Source organism: Mustela lutreola, chromosome 17, assembly GCF_030435805.1.
Source record: "Mustela lutreola isolate mMusLut2 chromosome 17, mMusLut2.pri, whole genome shotgun sequence".
NCBI classification, from domain to species: Eukaryota; Metazoa; Chordata; class Mammalia; order Carnivora; family Mustelidae; genus Mustela; species Mustela lutreola.
Window position 1 is genome coordinate 39,691,511 of NC_081306.1, and position 25,316 is coordinate 39,716,826.

Here is a 25,316-nt window from a genome sequence, read left to right on the forward strand (position 1 = left end):
TGTTGGGTTTTAGAAGCAGCTGCCCTGGGGCACCTGGAAGGCCCAGTTGGTCAAGAGTTCGACTCCTGGTCTCGGCTCAGATCCTGATCTCAGGGTCGTAAGACTGACCTGCGTCAGGCCCCCACGTCAGGCCCCACACTCAACGGGGAGTCTCCTCCCCCGCCCTTTTGCACCCCACTCCTACTGAGCAGGTGCACCTGCACACTCTCTCTTCCTCTCTAAAAGAAATAAAATCTTAAAAAGCAAAGCAGCTAGTTTTGAAGGAGGAGGCACCCTTGTTGCTTTAAAAGGAATAGTTTGATCCCTCTCCTGGATGTGGAATATCTACTCGTTTTATTAATAAATAAGAATTAGATGGGGCACCTGGGTGGCTCAGTGGGTTAAGCCTCTGCCTTTGGCTCAGGTCATGATCTCAGAGTCCTGGGATCGAGCCCTGCATCAGGCTCTCTGCTCAGCAGGGAGCCTGCTTCCCCACTCTTTCTCTGCCTGCCTCTCTGCCTACTTGTGATCTTTCTCTCCGTCAAATAAATAAAATCTTTTAAAAAGAGAGAGAATTAGAATTTTCTTCTCTGTTGCTAAACACTAGATCATGTAGTGATAATCGTTTCCTTCCGTCATTCTGTGTGAACAAATTACCAACTTGGATGTGACTCGTCTGCTTTTTCATGGGCATATCCCAGATGGTCAGTAATTTGGCTTGGAGGCTGGTTCGATGACAGGATTTTGGCTGTGACTTCTCAGAAGCTTCCCACAGAAATAAGGTTTGTTACTTTCTGGGAATGGGTCCTATAAACCACTGTGCCAGCAAGTTCCACACCGTGGCCCTGACAGTATTCTTACTCTGGACGAGCCAGGCAGCCCTCCTGCACGGAGGAATGGCAGGCTCTGATTCCTTAGAATCTTCTACAGTCTTTCTTATTATTGCTGCTTGAAGTTCGTGCTTTCATTCTGCTTCCCACAATCTGAACAGGAGAACAAAACCGTGACCTTTTCATAGTGTTTTTGGTTTTTTTCTTTTTCTTTTTTTTTTTTTTTTCTTTTCCATAGCGTCACTTAAGGAGAGATCTGGTCCAGTTAATCTGCTTGTTGTTTTTTCTGGAACTCCAGATTATTTAAATAATTACAAACTTCCAGGAAACGGACTAAAGTTTGACTTGCAAAAAGTAACAAGATTGTAAGAGTTGTGTTTGTTGGATTTCCTGTAATCATTTGACCTTTTGGTTTTACCCGTTCGTGTTTTGTCTTGCAGGATGTAGAGATTGATATCGAGCTGGCTCCTGGAGACCAGACCAGCACGCCCAAAACCAAAGAGCTTTCTGAGAAGGACATTGGGAACCAGCTGCACATGTTAACCAACAGACACGACAAATTCCTCGATACTCTCCGAGAAGTGAAGGTCTGTGTGCGGGTTCGGGGGGATGGTGCCGCTTCTTTCTCCTAAAGATGTTGACTCCTCAGGCAAGGCTACTCCACAGCAGTGTGAAGTCGTCTTCTACAAATTACAGTTAACTTTCTTTCATTTCTCAATTGACACCGTTATAGTTGTGTGAGACTCTGGAGAGGTTATTCTGTGCAAAGATTTGAAAAGAATTTACAGTATCTCACAGGAGAAAATAAGAAAAAGTTAATTTTCCCACTGTTACCCCTTGAAAGAAATGGAAAAATGGTTTACCAAATCCACGATGAGACATGGCTGGATTATTTTTCAGATGCAATCAAAAAGGAGAAAATGAGAATAGGGTAACATGATGAGTGAAGTCCACCCCTCTGTGCAGGGAGAAGTTCCCCAGAAGCATCTGTTTTGAGATTTAGCCAGGTAGAAACTCCCACTCCTACAAAGTCTGAGATTAATTGTAGGTATGCTAATTTTAAAGACTAAAAATCTAGAGTTGCCTAGGTGGCTCAGTTGTTTAGCATCTGCCTTCAGCCCAGGTCATGATCTCAGGGTCCTCGGATCGAGCTCTGCCTTGGGCTCCCTGCTCAGTGGGGAGCCTGCTTCCCCCTCTGGCCGTGACCCCTGTTTATACTCTCTCTCTCCAATAAAATCTTTAAAAAGTCAAGGCTCCATAAACAAGTTGCTTTTTTTTTTTTTTTTCAAAGATTTTATTTATTTATTTGACAGGCAGAGATTACAAGTAGGCAGAGAGGCTGGCAGAGAGAGAGAGAAGGAAGCAGGCTCCCTGCTGAGCAGAGAGCCCGATGCGGGGCTCGATCCCAGGACTCTGGGATCATGACCTGAGCTGAAGGCAGAGGCTTTAACCCACTGAGCCACCCAGGCGCCCCAAACAAGTTGCTTTTGATGTGTATTACAAAGAAACAGTGATGATTCTGTTTATAACTTGAGTTAGGTGAAAAAATTAGAGGGAAACTACCTATTACAGATAGTTTCTGCATTTAAATGTCTCTGGTGATCGATCCAGAGTTTATGCATTAAATCAGCCTTTGAACTTCTGAGTAGTAGTTGTGCTATTTGTGTGTGGAGAAACATTCAGAACTTAGTCTCCTGCTGCACGGAACAGGAAGCAGAGCGTTCTTACACGACCATGTAAGGGTCTCTTGTTCACAAACGGAAGACCTTACTAGGCCCCTGTCCCTGCTCTCATCACTGCCAGAAGGTGGGATGATGGATCACTGCCCCCAAACCTGAAGGCCTTTCTTGGCTAACAGTCATCAGGATGAGTTGCTATGTAGATCCTGCCTTACTGGGAGCCTTGGCATAAGCTTGATGATCAGCTCGTTGGGGAAGATCAGTCAGAGTACATTTTAGCCGTGCTAGACAATCGAAGGAAACAGACAAGGGTAGCCATCGCTCGCGGGGCTTGGGTTCTAGTGGGGGCAAGGAGTAAACAGAAAGAAGTAAAATCAGTATGTACTGTGTCAGGTGGTGAGTGCTCTGGGGAACAGGGAAGCAGCCGGGAGGCTTAGGGAGTTAGAGGGCGTGGCGGTGGTCTTCACATTTTTTTCCTTTTTGATGGTCCAATCCCTTTTAAACATTTTTTTAATTAAAATTCAGTTAATTAACATATACTATATTACTGGTTTCAGAGGAACAGACCTGTGATTTATACCTTATCCTATAACACGCAGTGCTTATTACATCACATGCCATCACTGTCCATCAGCCAGTGACCCGCCCCCACCTCCCTCCCCTCCAACAACCCTCAGTTTGTTTCCTGTGATTGAGTCTCTCATGGTATGTCTCCCTCTCTGGTTTCATCTTATTTTTTCCTCTCTTCCTCTATGATCCTCTGTTTTGTTTCTTAAATTCCACATATCAGTGAGATTATATGATAATTCTCATTCTCTGATTGACTTATTTCCCTCAGCGTAATACCCTCTGGTTCATCCACATCGTTGCAGATGGCAGGAGTGTTCCTGTTATTATATCATGTGTGTATGGAAGCTGGTTTTTGCAGAGCAAAGTAGGGTTATAAGTCCCTGCATTTGCAAGTCAGTTCCTCCCTGACATTTTCATTCCTAAAGCTCTTCCACCTGTGAAGTGGTCAGAGGCCAGTGGGCGCCTCCAGGCTCTTTGTTTCTAAGTCTGGAGGGACTAGGGGGCATCGAACAGGTCTTTCCTAAAACCGGGCAAGCCTGATCTCATCTCTGTTGTGGGTCTCTGCTCCCAGAACTGACCCATCTTACTCGAGGTGGGAAATCTGTTGAAGCAAGTGTCCCCTCCCTGTCTCCTCCACAGTGTCCCCTCTCTGTCTCCCTGGCGCTGAGGGCTGCCACAGAGCCCACACCTTTCACCTCTCCCTGTGGTTGCGTGAGAATGAGGACAAGCCAGGAGCCTGTAGAATCCCCGACCTGCGCTCGAGATGAGCATTTTTTTTTTTTTTTTTAAGATTTTATTTATTTATTTGACAGAGAGTGGAGATCACAAGTAGGCAGAGAGGCAGGCAAAGAGAGGGGGGAAGCAGGCTCCCTGCGGAGCAGAGAGCCCGATGCAGGGCTCGATCCCAGGACCCTGGGATCATGACCTGAGCCGAAGGCAGTGGCTTAACCCACTGAGCCACCCAGGCGCCCTGAGACGAGCATTTTCATCGGCCGGTCTGTGACTGCTTGTGGCCCTTCAGTGCTTCGGCCTCTGCTAAATGACCCGGGGCCGAAAGGTTGCCGACACGCTGGCTGGGGAGGATGGAGCCGCCACATGGGGTCATCCAGGTTCACGGGGCGGCCTGAGCACCAGCCAGGAGCATCCTTCACTGAAGCATTTTCCCCCATTTTCCTTGAAATATTTCTGCCTTTGCTTTTTGCATTTTCGGTTAGACATGAATCTGAGGGTGATTTCTTTTCTTGGGTTTGCAGTCAGAGAAGGGAAAGCATAATCATGAATTCTCCATCTTTGAACCCCCAACTCCGTGGGGAGGTAGGTCCTATGGGCACAGTGGCTTCAAGCTGCCTAGAAACCTGCCTGTTCATAAGGAATCCTGGCAGCTAATTCAGACTTTGAGACACAGCAAAGCTATGGACAGAGTCAGAGGCAGCTGTGGATTTGGTTCCCTTTTGGGGCCCTTCGTTTCCAACCCTGGCCCCTTTCGCGGGGTTGGCCCATTCCAGGCCAGGCCGCTCGCTCCCTGTCCGCCTGTCCCCCGCCGTCAGCTGCCGAGTCATCTCATTTCTCGATCTGTTCTTCAGAACTGTGCTTCTTGGCCAGTGACTCACCTCCCGCGCGTGTGCTCCTCCCCTTTCCTCTTCTGCGTCGCCAGCGGCCTCGTTTGGCTGGCCCCCCCGTGCCTCCCGTCCTCACTCCACATCAGCGTGGCGCTCGTACCTCGCAGACGAGGTTAGAAAATGCCCTTGAACGTTAAAAAATGTAGGCAGGAAGCTGGCTGCTAGGCACACTGTGAGTGCTCCGAATCTGTGTTTTTGCTCTGACCTGACACTTGCTCGGTCTCTGCAAGTGCGGAAGTGGAGGAGCGTCCGCCGAAGCACGGGACGGGAGTGTCCTGTGTGTGGACACGTGGGCTCCCACATGGCTCCACGACTCTCTGTTCTTTCTGTAGACGGGAGCCCTGCTCAGCGCCTTTGTCCAGCTGTGCCACATCTCCACGACACTGGCAGAGAAGACGTGGGTCCAGCTTTTCCCCAGATTGTGGAAAATTCTGTCTGACAGACAGCAGCACGTGAGTATATGTTTTAAATCCCGTTTTGGAAGACGTAGTTTTAGCAGTTGATAAACATCTGTGAATCACCTTATTAAGTTTCACGGGGCGAGGAGACTGCTGGCCTTTATCTGATGGTGCGTTCTCCAGAATGCTGCCAGATGCTGCGTGAGTGTGAGGCCGCGTTTTGAGTGGAGACATGACGTGCTCTTGGGTTTCAGGCTCTGGCTGGTGAGATCAGCCCGTTCCTGTGCAGCGGCAGCCACCAGGTGCAGCGGGACTGTCAACCCAGCGCCCTCAATTGCTTCGTGGAGGCCATGTCCCAGTGCGTCCCCCCGATTCCCATCCGGCCCTGCGTGCTGAAGTACTTGGGGAAGACGCACAACCTTTGGTTCCGCTCCACATTGATGCTTGAGCACCAGGCTTTTGAGAAAGGTCTGAGCCTGCAGATTAAGCCAAAGCAAACAACGGAATTTTATGAGCAGGAGAGCATAACTCCGCCTCAGCAGGTGAGTCCGCCTCCTCTTCCCGGTCCTATCATCCCTGCCAGGGTCCTCCCTGCCTCGGGAATCCTCTCCCCAGTGATTTTAAATGGCAGCACAGTGAAGTCGCCTTATTGGGAAAAAAACGTTTTTGTCCCGAGCACTCAAGAATCCACGCTGTGTTTTCAGGAGATACTGGATTCCCTGGCCGAACTGTACTCTCTGTTACAAGAGGAAGATATGTGGGCTGGTTTGTGGCAGAAGCGTTGCAAGTATTCGGAGACGGCGACGGCCATTGCTTACGAGCAGCACGGATTCTTCGAGCAGGTAGCCGCCGTCCCGTGTCCAGTGATGTGGCCGGGCCACATGGCTAAGGAGAGGCCGTTTCTAACGATCTCAAGTCGGAGTTCACGTTAGATAACTTCACTGATTTATTTCAATTGTTTACCCTACATAGAAAGGCTCTTTGATTAAAGTCTCTAGTGTAAGAGAAACCTACGTTATATGACACAAACATTTTTGAAACTCGGTCGTGAAGCCTTTACCATTAGTTGCTAACGTGGATGTTTTTTATCTGCACTCAGTGGACCTGTCGGAAATGGCAGATAGATTGTAGTTTGTGTTTAAACGTTAATTCTCGTGTCTGTCCTTTCATTGAAGTGTGGCCCCGTCCCAGGATATGGTTCTCAGCCTCCAAACTCTAGAAGCACGGGCATGAGCTGTGGCCTATTCTGTCCTTACTAAAGGACGGAGAGCTGCATCCCAGGGCTAGGCAGTCTCCACTCTGTCCGTTCTGTGGGGTGTTACGTGCCACTCTGTTCCGTGTGCGAGCAGAGCCTCAGGGGCAGTGATCTTCTAGAGAAGAGGGCAGGGCACCCCCAGGCTTGAGTTCCCGCTTGCCCTAAATAACCGAGAGCATTATTGACTTCTTCAGGCCCAAGAATCTTACGAAAAGGCAATGGACAAAGCCAAGAAGGAGCATGAGAGGAGTAACGCCTCCCCCGCTATCTTCCCGGAGTACCAGCTGTGGGAGGACCACTGGATTCGGTACGCCACAGTGCTCGGCTGCTCAGGACTCTCTTAAGGGAACTGGGGTGGAGGGGGAGGGGAGTGTTTGAAATTGTCTTGTAATGAGTGCTTTTAAAGGGGGACTTTGCTGTTTTCTTTATGGCCTTATAAAGAAAAGAAGCACCTCAGAAGAGCATTTAATCCATGAGTAATTAAAAGCATCCATTGGAGAAAGAACAGATGATCTCTGCCTCCCCACTGGCTCTGGTGCTTAGGGCTTCTGCCATGTGGTGGGCAGCCCTCGGTGTCCTGGGGAGCCGTTTCCTTCAGGGATCGGGGGGAGCTCACCGCAATGGGGCACCTTGGGACCTCACCTTTTGCCCTGTGGGGGGAAAATATTTTTTGCAACCCACAACTGAAAATCTTACCCCTTGCCCTTTCTGAATCCGTGAGTGTTTTGTTGAGTGAACATCTGCCCTTGAATCCCTGGTCTTCCAGATGCTCTAAGGAGTTGAACCAGTGGGAAGCCTTGACGGAATATGGCCAGTCCAAAGGTCACATTAACCCTTACCTGGTCCTGGAGTGTGCTTGGCGGGTGTCCAACTGGACCGCCATGAAGGAGGCATTGGTGCAGGTGAGACCACTCTCCCCCACCGGTGGTTCTCCCGGGCTCGGGTGGTGTGGACCTCCAGAGAGTTCTCTTTGCTTGGAGCAAGCTGGGCGTTTTGGCAGGTGAAAGACAGCTGTTGGGAAGCAAGTATTATTTTCAGTTCTCTAACACCTTTCCCACGCTTGTTCACTTTGGGAGCTGCAGGAAGAATTAGTTTAGCATGATGGGTCTGGTGCGGATTCGCCACTGGAGGTGAGCACGGCGAGGGTGAACCACGTGTCGGGCCTGGTGGGTTTGTCGTGGCTGTCGGCAGCCGTGTCCTCAGTGAGGCAGTGTTCTCTTCCAAGCATGTTTGTTAATGGAAGTGAAGGAACCCAGGATCATTAAGCTGAGTCAGGAACTTGGTTGAGCACCACTTTTTTTTTTTTTTTTTTTTTAAATTAAACTCCATCCAGAGGATTCAGTGCACAGCAGGAGCATGGTCACAGAGGCCCTATTCCCTTTTCCCCGCTGGGGGGACCCGAAAGCCACAGTGTGGGACAGCACAGCTCTGTGTCATCTGAGCCCCATGATACATTATTTTTGCCTTCCGAAGTGGCCATTCTCGCTACCCCTCCTCATTTCCTGCATCTGGGCCTTCCCTCATACTCTCCCTCGGCCCTCTGCCTGCTTCTGCTCCTCATCTCCACCTTTCTGGCGTGGGGATTGTGGCTGGGCTGGAGGCGGAGGACGTGCTGCCATCTCACCTGCCCTCTGCCCGGCCGGGCTTCGGGCTTCGGTGACGCTCACGCCAGGGATTCTCCTTTCCTCTTGTAATTCGGAGATGACTTCAAAAGCACAGTGAGATCGGAGGGCGACTGTCTTTGAAATGATGAACCTGAAATTTTAACCTCTGTTGTGGCTACCATGTTCGTGTCGTTACTGGTGTCACTTTTTAACGAACACGTGGAAGATGGTGGAACCGAGCTGACGAACCACCGAGGGCGGGGACAGCCCCGGGCTTGACTTTGGGGTTGGGATCTGGAAATGGCCTGTCTGATGCAGGGAGTTTATTCCAGAGATGACCCATTGCTTGTATTATTTCTGACAAAACACATTTACAGTGAGTTGTTCTCTTCCTTGATCTGGTAGATGTTTCTGCTGAGTAAATATTTACAGCTCACTCTGCTCTTTCTTCTCCCCTCACGGGGTTTTCCTTCGCTGGGTGCAGGCGGTGTCAGGCGTCATGCATGTCAGCCATAGGTCTGAGAAGTGTTTTTTCTTTTCTTTTCTTTTCTTTTTTAAGATTTATTTATTTATTTGACAGACAGAGATCACAAGTAGGCAGAGGTGGGGGGAAAGCAGGCTCCCCGCTGAGCAGAGAGCCCGATGCAGGGCTCGATCCCAGGACCCTGGGATCATGACCTGGGCCAAAGGCAGAGGCTTTAACCCACTGAGCCACCCAGATGCCCCGAGTTTTTTCTTTTAGAAACCCTTAATCGCTTTCTAAAAATTGTGCCTACTGATTAGAAAAATGCTCATTTTATGTGAATAAACATTCTGGGTAGTCCGCAGTACATTCAGAGAGACTTGGTCCAAGTAGGTGGTCCAAAATTATTTACTCACTTACTGATAATTCAAGAAAAAAAATTCCTTCTGTTTTTGTTTAGTGTGCATTATGGTTTCAGGGCTGCTTGGTTCGGTGTAATCGACGGGGTAGCTTGTTCCAGGGGGTGGGAAGTGAGCGATGCCTTTGTTCTCAGTGTTCCAGGGATGGATGATGTGGTGATTGACAAAGGCCTATCTTGAGTAGTGTTGAAGCCCAGAAAATGTGCGATTGGTGTGATTTTAGCGGATTGTGATGGAAGCAGATGTTTTGACAAGTTTGTCTTCCTAAATTTCTTCATCGTTGGATTCTTGAGATCTGAGAGAGGCCATGAATGTGAATGTGCTTTAGAGAAGTAAGATGTCAAAAAAACAAACCAGAGGGTCACATAATGCAGGATGGCCCCGTCATCATCCTGGTCCTTGTGTCACTTAATATTTTGGCACAAAACTGTGGATGGTTTTTATTACTGCCTGGAGACGCTTCAGAATGAATAGCCTTTCTTCTCCTACACAGAAATGATTTTTGAAAAGACCTTAATTTTTATCATTTATGTTTTTAAATGCTCTGGACAGAATTGATAAAGTGAGACCAGTTTTAATGCTTCCTTGAGAGGGGGATGGGCAGACAGAGCTTTTGAGGGCTGAAGGGGGAGCACGGGGAGCCTTTATGTGGAGGCGCACGTTGTCGGGGGAAAGGGGCAGGGGCTAGAGCCGAGGAGAGAGAATGTGACAGCTCCGGGCTCAGTGTAGTTCATGAGAGAGCTGACAGGCAGGATGTGAGAGACCTGGGGGAAATTTTATAGTAGACGGCGGAGTGCGGCTTTTGAGAACAGTCAAGTTCATGTTCTCTCATATTCTTATCAACTGGAATCATTGCCTTTTGCTTCCTTGTCTAATGTGGAACAAGTTAGATTGATTTCCCAGGATAACAATATGAATTGGAAGCAACTAAAATTATATTTATCAGAGTGGCGACAAACATATATTGAATGCTGCGGAAATTCACTGGCTGACTTTGTAGCCAAGGGATGTTTGTTAATCAGGTCTGTCACATCAGTGTTCATCTGTTTCTCTCCTTTCTGGAACTGCTGATGACTCAAAGTGAAGAACCTGTAGAGACTGGCTACTCACTAGAATTCAGAAAAGGAGAGTGTCCAGAAGATGCAATCTAAATTCATGACTTCTCCAAAGAAAATAAGTGTCTGTTCGTAGCTTAATTCCTGCTTACTACTTTGCACGATTGGCTACAAAAAAATTGGCTTGCATTTTTGACCCTTTGTACGGACAAGTTTGCCTGTTACTTCCCATGTAATGTTCTTTTCCCCACCAGGTGGAAGTAAGTTGTCCCAAAGAGATGGCGTGGAAAGTCAACATGTACCGCGGGTACCTGGCCATCTGCCACCCTGAAGAGCAGCAGCTCAGCTTCATCGAGCGCCTGGTGGAAATGGCCAGCAGTCTGGCCATCCGCGAGTGGCGGCGGCTTCCCCACGTCGTGTCCCACGTGCACACGCCTCTTCTTCAGGTGGGTGTGGTGAACGCACCGAGCTGGACGGCGGGGAGGAAAGTCTGTCCACTTGTCTCATCCTCAGTAAAAGGAAGGCAGAGTCAAAATATAGAGTAATGTTCTCATTTCTGGAGCTTCCATGGGATTTGAATGACAGGTGACCTGTCAGGAGCGATTTTGATGTTTCTCGGTTTTGCTCCAGGCGTTTTCGTTAACGGCCAGCATAGCCCATCAGTGCGATGCCGCTGCGCATCCTCTGGGACTCGCACGGGCGCCGCCGGCAAGCCTCTTCCTTGCTGGGCCATCTGCATGGTTTCTCACAGTTCGTTCCCGCCACACAGGCCACCATGCACTTGCTTGGCTCTGATGCAGTCTCTCGCACAGCCCTCAGCAAAGGCTGAGCGGCTTCGTGGTCTGGTCTTTAGGGACATCTCGGGCTAACTGGTTGACCACTAAGGCACCCAGGCAGAGACTTCAGTGGTCACGTTCCATAAATAATAGAGACTTGACCGAGTCAGTACCAACATACTTACCGTGGGGGTCCCAGAGGGAGTGGAGCCAGAAAAAGGGGCAAAAGGAATGTTGGAAAAATAATGGCTGAAAGCTGCCGAAATTGGATAAACCAATTTCATTTTCAAAGCAGATACACAAAGGAGCATATGAGCGTGGGAAAAATCGCTCACCAGCATCAGTCAGTAAAGAAATGCAGATCAAAACCACGGTGAAGTACTACTTTACTCCCACTACCCTTCTAGAATAAAGACTATCACGAGCATTGATGAGGATGTGGGAAAATTGGAACCCACGTATACTGCTGGTGGGATTGTAAGGTAGACTGGAAACAAGTCTGACAGTTCCTCAAAATACTAAGTACGGTTTCCATCCTACACACACACACACTTGCACACCCATGTTCACAGCAGCAATATCCATAATGGCCAAAGTGTGGAAACCGCCCAAATGACCGTCAGCTGATGATTAAATAAAAAGTGGCAGATCCGGCAGCGCACTGTTCTGCAGCAATAAAAAGGGACGAGTACTGAGCCTTATCGTGGCGTGGTGAGCCTTAGAACGTGCTGGGTGGAGAAGCCAGCAGAGGGCCATGCTCTGTGTCATTCCCTCTCTGCGGAGCGTCTAGGAGGGGGAGATGCATGGAGACAGAACTCAGATCAGTGGTTGCCTCCTGCGGGGGGAGCGGGAGAGAGGGAGGTTTCAGAAAGCTGAAGGTAATGAAAGGAACTTGAGGTGCGGCCGGAAAGCGGTGGTCCTTGCAGGCTGTATCTCCAGTTAAGATCGGTCAACAAGATGGCAAGTGGAGGGTCTAGGTGCTGTGTTCGGGAGATTCTGACGAGCTCAGAACAAAGATTTGCCCCAGCGGAGCATCTAGCTGGAGAGAGGACAGCCACGAGAAGCACAGCTTCGTACCAGAGGGAGATTGGACAGAGAGGAAATGCGGGATTTAGAAAAGGGAGGATTCTCCGTGGGAGGGAACAGAACCTCGCAGGTTCTTGGATAGGCTGTGCGTCGCGGCCAGTGCACTTGGAGCCAACAGTGCGTCTGGGGTGTTGAAGGTGGTGAACTAGACAGTCTCCTAAGGGACGCGCTGGAAGACGGATTCGCCAGCCCAAAGGGATCACCCAGACCATGTGTGGGCCACGGGGTCTGAGTATTGGTGGAAAGAGAGCCTGAGGGCAGGTGGGCCTGACCGTTCTGCTCTGAGCCCTTGGTAGGAGACCCCGAGTTAGGTGGTGGCAAAAGGAATGAGAAAGAGTTTGGAGGCTCCGTGTTTGCAGGGTGTGCTACCTGCACCACTGTCCTCCCTCTTCTACATTGCAGTAGCCACAGAGCTGAACCTTGAGAAGTGGGGGGATCACAAGAGCCGAGTTGGGGGCAAAGAGTAAACGAAAGCGCGGAGCGAGAGTGCTTCCTCCGGGAAGTGCGTCGGGAGACCTTTATAGTCTTCAGATTGCCGATGGACCCTGGTTGGTTTTCCTCATGTGCACTCACCGTGGGGTCCCTGATCCTGGTCCCGTTCAGGCAGCCCAGCAGATCATCGAACTTCAGGAAGCGGCGCAGATTAACGCCGGCCTCCAGCCCACCAACCTGGGCAGGAACAACAGCCTGCATGACATGAAGACGGTGGTGAAGACGTGGAGGAACCGGCTGCCCATCGTGTCAGACGACTTGTCGCACTGGAGCAGTGTCTTCATGTGGAGGCAGCATCATTACCAGGGTAAACCTACCTGGTCCGGCATGCATTCATCATGTAATTTCCCAGACGCCCCACTGTTCTGGTTTCATGTCTCGGTTTTGTTGTGTTTCCCCCCACCCCACCCCCCTTTATCAGATGTTCTATTTTCCGGTAGGCTTGGTCAGTGGTGGTTGGTCTGGGAAGGGTTGGGGGGAGGCAGTGAAAGATGGGGAGAGCCCCCAACCCGTTAACACTCATCCAGCTAGAGCAGAGTCGGTGCTGGGGGCGTGGGCCGGTAGGATCTGAGCTCTGGGGTTTGGTGCTCATTGTGAAGGGCCCACCCAAGGACGAGCTCTTGGGGGTGGCCTTTTGGAGCCTTCTGCGGTTTTGTTCATCCCCTCAACCTGCCGGGCATCTGGTAGAGCCACCGTCCTAATTCAGTTAGCCACGATGGTAACACCCAGCTCCATAGTCTATGCTGTTTACCTCTTCCTTTCGTATCACGTGTCTTCGGTGTGTAAAACCCAAGGGAAAGTAATGGGGGTTTATCACCAAGCTTCCTGTTTTCATGAGCCCATATGTACGTGTTTTTCATTTTTTATTTCAGCCTTGTTGTGGAACGCTTTGAGAAATGTTTGGCATGGCCTGATTGCTCTTTTCTTTGCTCTCTAGCTATTGTAACTGCCTATGAAAACAGTTCTCAGCATGACCCAAGTTCGAACAATGCCATGCTTGGTGTTCACGCGTCTGCCTCAGCAATCATCCAGTATGGGAAGATCGCCCGCAAACAGGGACTGGTCAACGTAGCTCTGGACATCCTAAGTCGCATTCATACGATCCCAACCGTGCCTATCGTGGATTGCTTCCAGAAGATACGACAGCAAGTCAAATGCTACCTCCAGCTGGCTGGAGTCATGGGAAAAAACGAGTGTATGCAGGTACAGTGAGCATGGGAGCCGTTGGCCGCCGCTCTGCTAAGGAGGGCCAGCAGGGCGCAGGTGCCCGTGGGGACTCCGAGTGCAGAGAGTGGGAGAGGAGAGAACTTGCCATAAACACGACGTTCGTGGGAAACTGTCCCTTCACCACCAGAAAGGGGAAGGAAACCACTTGAACATTTGACATAGTTTTTACGGTCTGCATTTTACACTGTCTTTGGTTGACGTGTTTAAGGAAAAGAAAATGAAAAAGTGTAGGAGTATGAGGATGTAAAGTAGATTTTGATGAAGTTCAGGGAAATATTAATAAAAACAATGGAATGGACTAGATATAGAAAACTTTGGGAAAAATAGTACCTCTAAGGTATCCAGGACTGAATGTGACACTAGGTGATTCAGTTTATGTATGCTTGTCAGTCAAGAACTGTTAGTGAATGGCAAGGTCGACCGTCAACTTCAAGTGCACTTGTCAGTGACCTTAGGACTTAGTGCCTAGATAAATATTTTAATGCAGTTTTGACACTGTTGTCTAGAAATTTCAAGAAAATGTTTCCTGCTTTTGTTTTTTTAAACAGGGTCTTGAAGTGATTGAGTCTACAAACTTGAAATACTTTACAAAAGAGATGACAGCTGAGTTTTATGCACTGAAGGGAATGTTCTTGGCTCAGATCAACAAGTATGTATGTTATACAGGAGGGAAAAAATTTGTCAGATTATTTAAATAGTTACAACTTGGAAGTCAGTGTGATTGGGTGACCGTTGTGAGGAGTGATAGTTGAGATGTTCTTGTCTCTGTGAAGACAGTAACTTACAGTGGACGGATAAGCCAGTTTGATGGGTAGTACTTAAAAATGCTTTTTTAAAAAATGAGTTGCTTGAACACAGGACTGCTAGTGACATAGATTCATTTCCCCATTTTCGCAGCATGATATTTTGGACCAGAGCTGATACGATTCCTTTTATGGAGACAATTCCTATTTTAGAGCAGGGGGTCAGGCCGCTGTGGCCCGCAGACCAAACCCAGCCAGCGTCTGGTTTCTGTAAATGAGGTCTAGGAGCTCACCCACCCCCGCGGATGGGGTGTCTGTCTGCTTTCCCACGCAGAATTGAGTAGTTGTGCCAGAAACTCTGCAGCCCACAGAGCCTAAACCCATTTACTGTCTGGCCCATTCAGAAAAAGATCACAGAACCCTGTTTTAGAGAAACGAACATTAGATAAAATTTTATAAAAAGTGGGCAAATGAGATAGGCTTAAAAGATGCTGTTCTTTGCCATATGTGGGACTGTAGAGCCCACTTTTCATATTTTCAGTAAAAAGCGTTGCATTTTTAGCTTATTTTAAATGATTGATTATTGTCAAGGTAAAAAGTCTTTTTTAAATATTTTTTTTAATATTTTAAACTCACATGACCTAAGGTACACCATTTGGAAGTGTTAGTGGGCTTCAGGTATCCAAGGTGTACAGCCATCACCGCCTGCTCGTTCTGAAACATTTCCATCATCCCCAAGAGAAACCACTTACCTGTTAGTGGTCCCTGCGTTTTCCCCTGCCTTTGTCTTCTGACAACCGCTCATCTACTTTCTGTCCCTGTGATGGGCTGCTTCTGCGCATTTTGAGTGGAATCCTACAGTCTGTGGCCTTCTGTGCCTGGCTGCTTTCCCTCGGCATATGTTCTCAGGGGTCGCCTGTGCTGTGTCAAGGCGAAGTACTCCCGGGTGTGTCTGTAGGTTTCAGTCCAGGCAGCAATCAGTGAACATTTGGACTGTTTCCACATGTGACTCCTGTGAGTAACATTGCTGTGGACGTTCACATACAGGCTTTTGGGGAAGCCTTGGGCATATACTTAGGGGTGAAATTAATTGCTGGGTCCTGCGGGACTTCTTTGTCTGGTCAAGAAACCACCAGATGGTTTTCTACAGTGGCTGCGCCATTGTGTGTTCCCGCCAGCACCGTCCGTGGTTTCCAGCTTCTCCGCGTCCCTGCCGGCCTGGGTCACCTTCCATTTCTCAGACTGCAGCTGTGCTCGTGAGGATGAAGGGGGGCCTTGCTGGTTTTGACTGCCATCTTCCTGATGACCGGTGATGTTGAGCGTCTTTCCTGTGCTGTGTACGGGTCTTCTCCAGGGCAGCACTTGTTCGGTTATTTTGCCCATTTTTTAGCGGGTCATTTGGCTTTTTATCATCTGGCTCTAGTTCCCAGATGTTTGGCTGTGTCTCTGAGGTGTATGATTGTGGACATTTTCACGCTGTCTGCAGGCTGCCTTCTCACGTTCTCGGCGGTGCCCTTAACGCACAAAGCTTCTCATTTAGAAGTCCGGTGTATCTGTTTTCTCAGGTAGCTCGTGCTTTTGGTGTCATAGCTGAGATGCTATCACCTAACCCAAGGTCATAAGATTTACTCCTACGATTTCTTCAAAGAGGTTTAATTCTTAGAGTCAGGTCTTCAACCATTTTGAGTTAATTTTTATATGTGGCAGGAGATGGTGGTCCAGATACATTGTTTCGCACGTGTGTAGACTCTGTCCCGGCATCAGTCCTTGAAAAGACTTCTTTCCCCAGAGAACGGCCGTGGCCTCCTTTTGGAAAAGCTGACCAGAAAAATAAAGGTTTATTTCTGGACACTCAGCTCTGTTCCACTGATGTACGTCCATCCTCGTGCTGGGTCCACACTGTGTCATTCGCTCTCCTTTGTAGCAAGGTTTGAAATCGGGAAGCATTCTTCAACTTGATCCTTTTTCAGGATTGGCTTGACTGTTTGGAAGCCCTGACATTCAGCGTGAGTTTTAGGTTATTCATTTCTGCAAAAGAGGCAGTTGGAGTTCGAGTGATGATTGCATTGAATCGTGAAGGTTAATTTGGGGAGTTGCCTGTCACGACAATACTAAACCTTCAGTTCATAGACATGAGATGTTTATCTTTGTCTCATTTAACAACGTGTTACAGTTTCTGGCATACAAGTCTTGCATTTCTTGGGCGCCTGGGTGGCTCAGTTGGTTAAGCAACTGCCTTCAGCTCAGGTCATGATCCTGGAGTCCTGGGATCGAGTCCCACATCGGGGTCCCAACTCCACGGGGAGTCTGCTGCTCCCTCTGACCTTCTCACTCGTGCTCTCTCTCACTGTCTCTCTTTCAAATAAATAAATAAAATATATTTTTAAAAAAGTCTTACATTTCTTATGCTGAATATATTCTTAATTTTTTTAAAAAAATATTTATTTATTTGACAGAGATCACAAGTAGACAGAGAGGCAGGCAGAGAGAGAGGAGGAAGCAGACTCCTTGCTGAGCAGAGAGCCTGATGTGGGGCTCAATCCCAGGACCCTGGGATCGTGACCTGAGCCGAAGGCAGAGGCTTTAACCCACTGAGCCACCCAGGCGCCCCTGTATTCTTAATTTTTGATGTTATTATAAGTTATTTTCCTAATTTTATTTCCAGATTCTCCATTGCTAAGGTAAAGAAATACAACTGAATTCTTACATTTTCAACTTCACCTACTGTTTACTTGCTCTGTTTTGTGTGTCTGTACTCTGTAGGGTTTTCTGTGTATACAGTTATGTCATCTGCGAGTAGAGATGGTTCTGCGTCTTCTTTCCAATCTGGATGCTTTTACCTTTTTTCTTGACTAACTGCTCCTGCCTAGGACTTCTGGTGGTTAGTTCAGTAGAAGTGGTGAAAGTTCTTGCTGATTGGAGAGGAAACCTTTTACTCCTTCACTGTTGAATAAGATGATATCTGTGGGCTTTTCCTGTCTGACCTTTATTACGTTGAGGTAGTTTCCTCCCATACCTAGCTGTAGTTGGGTGTGTTTATCATGAAATGGTGTTGGATTTCATCAGATGCTTTTCCTGCACCCACTGAGAGGATCATGTTTTTCTTTTTCATTCTGCTGCCGTGATGCACGTGGGTTGATTTTTGTGTGTGTGTTGACCCACCACCTTGCATTGCTGTGATAAATCCCATTTGGTCATGGTGTATAATACTTCCACATGCACTTGGCTTTGGTTTGCGTTTATAATCACGAGGGATAGAAGTATCTAGTTGTCTTTTGTCTTGCACATTGTTGGAAGATGTAAAACCGTCATTTGCAGATAGTAACATGATGTAGCCACTGTGGAAAATAGTTTGTGAGTTCCTCAGAAAATTAAACAGAATTATCGTGTGACCCAGGAATTCCACTCTTATGTGTATGTACCTAGAAGAATTGAAAACAGGTGCTCAAGCGGGTCCTTAGTCATGAATGTTTATAGCAGCACCGTCCACAGTAGCCAAAATGTCAGAACAACCCAAATGAATGGCTAAGCAAAAACCTGGTGTAGACCCACAAGGGAACAGTGTGAGACGCAAAAAGGAATGACGTGCTGACACCCGCTGCAGCGTGGGTGAACCTCGAAAACCGGTCACGTCGTACGGGATCCCGTTTCTGTGAGGTATGCCGATGAGGTCCGTCTGTGGGGCCAGAAGGCAGGTTGCTGGTCCCCAGGGACGGGAGGTTCAGGGAGACGGAGAGTGACTGCTCTGTGCTACGGGGTTTTCTTTGGGGATGACAACAGCATTTTGGCACCTGAGAGAGTGGCAGTTGTAGGACATTTTGAACGTCCTCAATGCCACTGAATTACTCATTTTAAAAATGATTGATTTTATGTTACGTGAAGCTCTCCAAAGAAGAATAATAATGCTTTGCTTTTTTCTCTTCACAGATCTGAGGAAGCCAACAAAGCGTTTTCTGCAGCCGTGCAAATGCATGATGTGCTGGTGAAAGCCTGGGCCATGTGGGGCGATTATCTGGAGAACATCTTCGTGAAGGAGCGGCAGCTCCATCTGGGCGTGTCTGCCATTACGTGCTACCTGCATGCCTGCCGGCATCAGAATGAGAGCAAGTCAAGGAAGTACTTAGCCAAGGTGAGACAAGAAGAACCCATTTTCACCAAAGGCTGTTTGGGAGCCTTCAGGTTTGCACGAGAAGCCAGCTCTTTGTTCATCTGTGCTGGGGGTGAGGCATTATTTCCCACCTGCCTGGCCCGTTCCCATCAGCCTTCGCGGCATCTGTCCCAGTTCCATTTGAAAGCTAAGAAAACAAGAGACCTGACGTACTTGGGGCCCCAAGACTTTTTAAGCAGCAAAGCCGTGCCTGGAGTCGGTCCTGGGACTCGGTCCAGTGTTCTCTCTGGGACCTCACCCTGGACAGAGATTGCTGCAGACCGACGAGGAGGCTGCCGGGAGAACTTTCTGCCACACACCTGGTGATTCTCCCCCCTCATCTGAAGGAGAGGTGCCCACAGTCCCAGAGCTGCCCAGCGCTAGCCGCAGGTGTCCGGCATGCCGGGGTTTCTGCACGCGCTGCGGGGTGCAGTCACACTCGCAGGGTTCTTGGCCCCAGATCACCCCAGCGCAGCGCAGGGGGCGAGACTGGTGGCTGACAGGCACCTGCCCAGAGGTGACTGCCTAACACTGAGATTCCTTCTTAAGTGTTGCTGCCTCTCTCGTGTCTCTGGAAACACATACATAAAACCCAACATTCATCCTTGCAGAAAACTTAGGAAGAAGTTGTTCTGCTTTTCTGGTTTGTCCCATTAAAGATTTGGATTTCTTAGAATCCCATCATGTCCAGATGTGCAACAAACATCAGCACCTAGTGTTAGCAGCTGACTCCAGAAACAACACGCCAGCTGTGGTGACGCAGGGACGCCCCCTAAATGTTTGACTCTGAATTTGCCTCCTTCTCGATGTAGTTTCAGACATCCGTGGACACCCAGCCTCCAGCTTGTGGCCCCCTCGTTCCTGGGTGGTGTTCATCAGAGATTTTTAACAAGTCCATTTTGTTGTGGGGAGGTCATGAGTGTGAACTGGAAGGTTGGCGGGGCCTTGGGCCACTAGGTTGGTCGCTGGTGATTGGCGGTAATGCCTCCACCACGCAAGAGGCGTATTCACGTTTGCGGTCTCGTCTACGGTTTATGCAGTGCGTTTAGCAATATTGCTGGCCCTTTTGTACATCTTCCCCCCCATTGCCAGCAAGGCTATGCTGTGTCTGTTTTAATGTTGGGGAAAAGCCATTGATGAAGGGCCTCCGTTTCCTTCAGCTCTGGGGTTTTCCTTCTGTCTTAGGTGCTGTGGCTTCTGAGCTTTGATGACGACAAGAACACTCTGGCCGACGCCGTGGACAAGTACTGCATCGGCGTGCCGCCCATCCAGTGGCTGGCCTGGATCCCGCAGCTGCTCACCTGCCTAGTCGGCTCCGAGGGGAAGCTGCTTCTGAACCTCATTAGCCAGGTGGGAGCAACAGGGTCTCTTTGCTCACGAGAAAATTAGGTCTTCATTTCACATGTAGGAAGCTGCACACATTAAAATGTCACTTGATCTAAAGCGGAATTTAAAGTGATTGGAACAAAATAATCCAGAAATAATTATTTCGGAACGAAATAATCCGCTACATTATTAGAGTCTTAAAATGCCAGTTTTTTTCCTTGCCTGTGTTGCCACACAAAGATGCAAGTAAAACAGGTATTCTCTTAAAATTACTAGTGAATCCTCTGAATTAGTGACACGGATATCCAGTTGATACTTTGTAGCTGCCCTTCAGGCTGAAGTCCTTGTAATCATAGCGGCTGTCACCTTTTACTCTTCATGCCGTTCTTAGGGGTGAAAGTTGTGTGCCCTGGGGATGGGGTCGGGGTTGGGGGCGTGCACACACTGGGGTCCCAGAGGAAGGCTTTCATGACCATGATTTGAGATGGTTTCAGGTTGTCCCTCCCTGTGAGCCGCCCAGGGTTACAGGAAGGAACCCGATGGTGGGAATTTGGAGACAGTTCTGTGTCGCTGCCTGTGAGGGCATTTCTTCTTACAAAGTTAGAGGGTCCCGTGACGGACTCCTCGTAAATGAAGAGCGTCCCGACCACGTACTTAAGATAGTGCCGTTTCACGTTCTGTCTGTGCAGCTTACTTGTACCCAGAAATGGTTTTTGTTTTTCCCTGCGAGAGGCTACAGAGATGTCCCTGGGTACTGGTATTTTGCCTGGCATTTATCTGCCAGATGTAGAATTGGTCTGTGCGGGAGAATCGTCGTTCATCAGACATCTCTCCCGGTGCGTTTGCCGGCTGCCCAGCAGCCTGTGGCCGAGCTCGATCCCACTCCTGTCGTCTTTTTATAGATGTACTTGGAAGGGTCTGAGGGACGTCAGAGTAGCTGTTCAGGCCTTTTGAAGAAGCTGTAAAACTCCAGTTTGGTAGGACTGGTGTTTCTTAAACAGAAAATCTTTGGCATCCTCCTCGCTGCAGTTACATGAAGTTTCTGGCGAACCTATTTGTCAGTCAGAGTCGGTTTCCAGTTCCCAGTGAGTGGTGGCCAATATGAAGACTGACCAGTGTCGTTTTGAGTTTTGCCGTTACTTGCCTGAGTAAGATCTGGGGGCCAGTGCGTTTTGTCTTTCTCACGTTTGCCGAATCCAAGGCAGGTGTGGTTTCTCTGTCATTAACAGTCCCCGTGGGCAGAACTGAGGGAGTGCGCCGGGTTCATCTTTCTCAGATCTTTCAGAGGTGAACTAGGTATTTGACCTGCTGTTCAGTCCGGGCTCGTGGATGCGCCCTGTGGTGCACTCTGTGCCTCCTTGGTCCAGATGGAGGCCCCAGCCCATTTGCAAGTGGCAGCAGTTACTTTCCACGCAGATCGTCGTCCTCCAGAAGCCAGGTGGTGAGCAGTGCTCTTTACGCTCCGTGTCTCTAAGCAGGTTGGACGCGTGTATCCCCAGGCGGTCTACTTTCCCATCCGGACCCTGTACCTGACCCTGAAAATCGAGCAGCGGGAACGCTACAAGAGCGGTATGTCTTGGGCGGGGCTGGCTGGCCAGACAGCGAAGGGCTCCGTCCGCTGGGCGCTCCATGTCTGGGTGGCTATGGACACTCGCCTGCCCTCAGTCTGTCTTTAGCCCATGGGAGGACACTGTGGGGTTGGGAGGTTCGGGTTAGGTTAGGAAGGAAGTCAGTGGTTTCCTGTGGTTGTGATTTAATAGGGTGCTGGTTTACCTGAGTGATTTGGTCCATGAGTATAAAAAATACATGAAATGTTTAGGTCTGAAAAATTATAAAGTTTAAATAATGCATCCTGGTAAGGAGTCTAAACATTGCTTACCATGTATGTCATTTAGTTTATAATATCTTTAGCTGTTGAAGAATCAGCATAGATGTCAGTTTTATCAGATTCACTCAAATAGAAGAGTTTTGATCTGTACCGAATCCTCCTGTGTAAGAAGTAACTTTTAATGGTTTAGTTTGTTGCCCGCTACACATGGTACCTTGTAAACCATTAAAGCACCATCTGCTTCAGGCCGTTTTTAACACCCAGGTGTTCGTGGTGTGAGGCCAGAGACTCTCTAAGAAGGTGACCTGATCCCCTGGGTGTGGTCCCACTGCCGCTGGTGAGCTGGGCTGGTCAGGAGACTGCGCGGCATCAGCTCTGGCCTCACAGGTCTACCTAGATGTGTGTTTGGGTCCTTTGCAAATTAAGGTGTTTATTCTGAGTGAGCCAAAGCTAGAGAAATGGGCATTTGGGTTCTATAGTATATTTCTCACATCACAAAGGACTGTATTTTTCAAAAATACTATTTTAAAAGACATGATCTGGCTTTCCTAGAAGAACAAATGTAGACCTGCTCATTAATTACTTCTAGATTTTCTGAGCCATCTGCAAGGAATGTATCATGAAATAGTTTTCCCAAACATTTAAAAAATGCTTGACCTTATGGTGAAGTTAGAGGACAGTGAGCACTTATGCCCCCTTACCTCAGTTCACCACATAGCACACAGCCGTTTGTGTGCACACATGCTAGCACACACTCTCTCTCTCTCTTTCTCTCTTTCTCGACGTGACCCTTTCTGCTTTTCTTGTAGAGAAAGCCAGGTTGTAGGCAGTCACACTCCGCATGCCCAGCCCCTCAGCGCACGTGTCCTTAGAGCCAGCCGGAGCGGCTCCCAGGGTCCCTGGGGAACCGGTCTCGTGCTGTGTTAACACGCCCGCAGGAACCAGCGTTCCTTTGGCCGATGGGTCCTCTAGAGCACCGAGCTCTCGCATCCGGCCAGTTTTGCGCTGACATTGGCGTTGTGTGTGTTACTCTCAGATTCTGGACAGCAGCAGCCAAGTTCAGTGGGTAACCAGTCCCATTCTGCATCAGATCCAGGGCCCATAAGAGCAACAGCCCCAATGTGGCGCTGCAGCCGAATCATGCACATGCAGCGAGAGCTCCACCCAACCCTTCTGTCTTCCCTGGAAGGCATCGTCGATCAGATGGTCTGGTTCAGAGAGAACTGGCACGAAGAGGTACGTGCGGGGAACTGTCGTCCGCGTGCTGTGGGCTGTCGTCCTTCAGATTCGCTGACTGGTCATGTCTGGGTTCTGTGTTGTCAAACTGGACAGTGGAGTGGGTGGGTAGCAGATGTCTGCATACGAACACAGCCTCGAACACCTGATGCGGTGTACGCCTGAAGAAGATGATGAGATCGGGAAAGTCAGTCCTGGCCTTACCCTGCTTACTGTGCTTACATCTGAGACCAGTTAGCCAGCAGCAGCCATGGGGGGCGGGCGGCAGCTGGGCAGGGGCAGGCGGCTGTGGCATAGGTAACTCCAGAAGTGAAGTCCGTTCTTCAGTGTACTTTCAGCAGCCAGACCCTCTCCTGAATGGTGTTCGTATAAGCTGATGACTGGTATCTCGGTGTCTGTCTTGTTGGCCAAGAGGCCCCCTTGTTATTACTGTTACTGTGTGTGTGTGCGCGGACATGCAGCAGTAACTTCAAAGCTGTCTGCATAGAAGGTTTTTCCTGTGGTTGGTTAATCATCAGGGTAGGTGTATGTCTAAGAAAGTGGAGGATTTTTTTTGTTTTGTTTTAACATTCAGGACACTTGGTCCTTATGGTTAAAAACACCGCTGACAGTGCAGCGTGCCCAGGGGGTGAGCACAGGTTCGCTCTGTGCGGTTCTCGCTGATTTGACACCTCCTGTGCTCCGGGAGGCAGGGGAGGGGACGTGCTGGGCGGATGCTCGGCAGTCACTTAGCTGCTGGCCTTGAGAGCTGCCGTGCGACGTATCTGGGTTTCTCTCCACCAGGTTCTCAGGCAGCTCCAGCAGGGCCTGGCGAAATGTTACTCCGTTGCATTTGAGAAAAGCGGAGCTGTGTCAGATGCCAAAATTACCCCCCATACTCTAAATTTCGTCAAGAAGTTGGTGAGCACGTTCGGGGTGGGCCTGGAGAACGTGTCCAACGTTTCGACCATGTTCTCCAGCGCGGCCTCCGAGTCTCTAGCCAGGCGGGCGCAGGCCACCGCCCAGGACCCCGTCTTCCAGAAGCTGAAGGGCCAGTTCACAACTGGTGAGTCCCTCCCTGTACCTAGAGAAGGTTCCACTTGCCATTCTTCCTCTGTCTTTAACATCAGCTAGTTGTTATTTCTTGGTTTTCACGAGCGCGGACATGGCTGAGCTTACTGGGCTGTTTAAAATGTGGACTCTGATCATGAGGTCGCCGTAACTCTCCGCAGCCCGAGGCCACACTGCCTTCTCTCCAGTGACGGGTGGAGGTGGGAGCCAGGCTCTGCGTGAGGGGTCGGAGGGTGTTCAGAAGAGGAGGGTTTGAGGCTGAACCCACCCTCTCCTGTCCCTCCCTCCCCTTGGTTTTTGTGGGAAAACTGAATGCTTGGAGGGGAGTTGGGCACAAAGGTGCAGGGCTTAAGGTAACAAGTAGAATTCAAACCAGTAGTGGATTCAGGTGACAGAAATGATACAAGGAAATAAATGATACAAGGAAATTGTATCATCATTACTGGCCCCTGGTTTGGGTTCGTGCATTTTTCGAGACACCCAAGAGCGAGAACCTTTGGCCTCCGGGTTCATCTGATCAGTGGCGATGAATCCAGTCCCTTTTGGTCTCAGTCTTCACCTGCCAGGTGGGCCCTGGTTCCCGCAGCGCATGCACACACAGGCTGACCGACTGTGTCCCACAGCCACCCTGCTGACCTGCCCATCCTCTGACATGGGAGCCCAGTCAGATCCCCAGGCCTCAGAGCGTTTCTCTAGCCACCTGGGCAACTTCTGCAGGCCTTTGTGTTGAGTGTCAACCCCCGAGTTACCACCACGGGAAACAAGATTTTTCTGCTCAGTAATCCAGCGAATAGAAACATTCTTGTTTAATTACTGCTTTTATAAGTGTCTCCAGAACATTCTTTCTTCATAGAGACACTAAACCATAGAATAATAGTTCACACTGCTAGTTATTTAAAATATCTTTCAAGAATTCCTAATGCAGAGAACACAGCTAGGATCTGTGCTGTGTAGACGAGGGTGAAGTCCTATAAAAGGAAATATTTATCCCGCTGATTGCAAAGTCTGCTTTGCAGCTACAGCCGTGACTTTCTTTTGATCCGTGTGAGATGAGGCGTGTCCTGCTGTCCTTCCAGGCAGCCCCAGGGCCCCGCATTTTCTCCCCTTGTGCTGTGAGTGGGTCGTTAAAGGTGATGCTGAACTCCCTTTAAGGTCAAGGGGCTTCTCCCAGTGCATCCCACCTTGAAGAAGATGCTCTTGGAACAATAAAATATGAGCACCTCGCACCTTTTCCACTGAAGCACTTCCGTTGTCTTCGATTTTTTTCTTTGTGACGCTCCCACAATGTGGTCGGTCGTATTCCCTGACGAAGGAAGAGTATGAGATGAATTTTACGGAAACTATCCTATTTTACTCAAGGGAAATGATACTCCGTGTGTTTTTAATCTTAAAATGTCCACTTATTAAATCGAATGAAGTCTGAAATAGAGAATTCAGAGTGAGACAAGTTGTTCAGATTTTAATATGAAAAAATACAAAACCTGAAACTTGGAGGAAGAACGCTCTGAGGCTCTGACCTTCCAAGCATGGGCGT

The 25,316-nt window shown here is 49.0% G+C and overlaps 1 protein-coding gene across 12 annotated transcripts in view; it reads left to right on the top strand.

The window, feature by feature from the left end:
* The window catches only part of TRRAP (transformation/transcription domain associated protein), a 113,500-nt gene that overhangs the window by 74,317 nt on the left and 13,867 nt on the right, over positions 1-25,316 (top strand). For 6 of the 12 annotated variants that reach the window (XM_059155580.1, XM_059155584.1, XM_059155588.1 and 3 more), the window contains 15 exons: positions 1,250-1,396; positions 5,010-5,129; positions 5,330-5,617; positions 5,780-5,917; positions 6,525-6,637; positions 7,097-7,232; positions 10,126-10,317; positions 12,337-12,565; positions 13,163-13,428; positions 14,001-14,101; positions 18,123-18,324; positions 19,528-19,692; positions 21,147-21,237; positions 22,533-22,732; positions 23,516-23,777. In XM_059155580.1, the coding sequence (XP_059011563.1) occupies positions 1,250-1,396; positions 5,010-5,129; positions 5,330-5,617; positions 5,780-5,917; positions 6,525-6,637; positions 7,097-7,232; positions 10,126-10,317; positions 12,337-12,565; positions 13,163-13,428; positions 14,001-14,101; positions 18,123-18,324; positions 19,528-19,692; positions 21,147-21,237; positions 22,533-22,732; positions 23,516-23,777 (2,650 nt within the window). The remainder of the gene's footprint in view (positions 1-1,249; positions 1,397-5,009; positions 5,130-5,329; positions 5,618-5,779; positions 5,918-6,524; positions 6,638-7,096; positions 7,233-10,125; positions 10,318-12,336; positions 12,566-13,162; positions 13,429-14,000; positions 14,102-18,122; positions 18,325-19,527; positions 19,693-21,146; positions 21,238-22,532; positions 22,733-23,515; positions 23,778-25,316) is intronic. The other 6 variants (XM_059155585.1, XM_059155591.1, XM_059155589.1 and 3 more) reach the window with 3 other exon arrangements.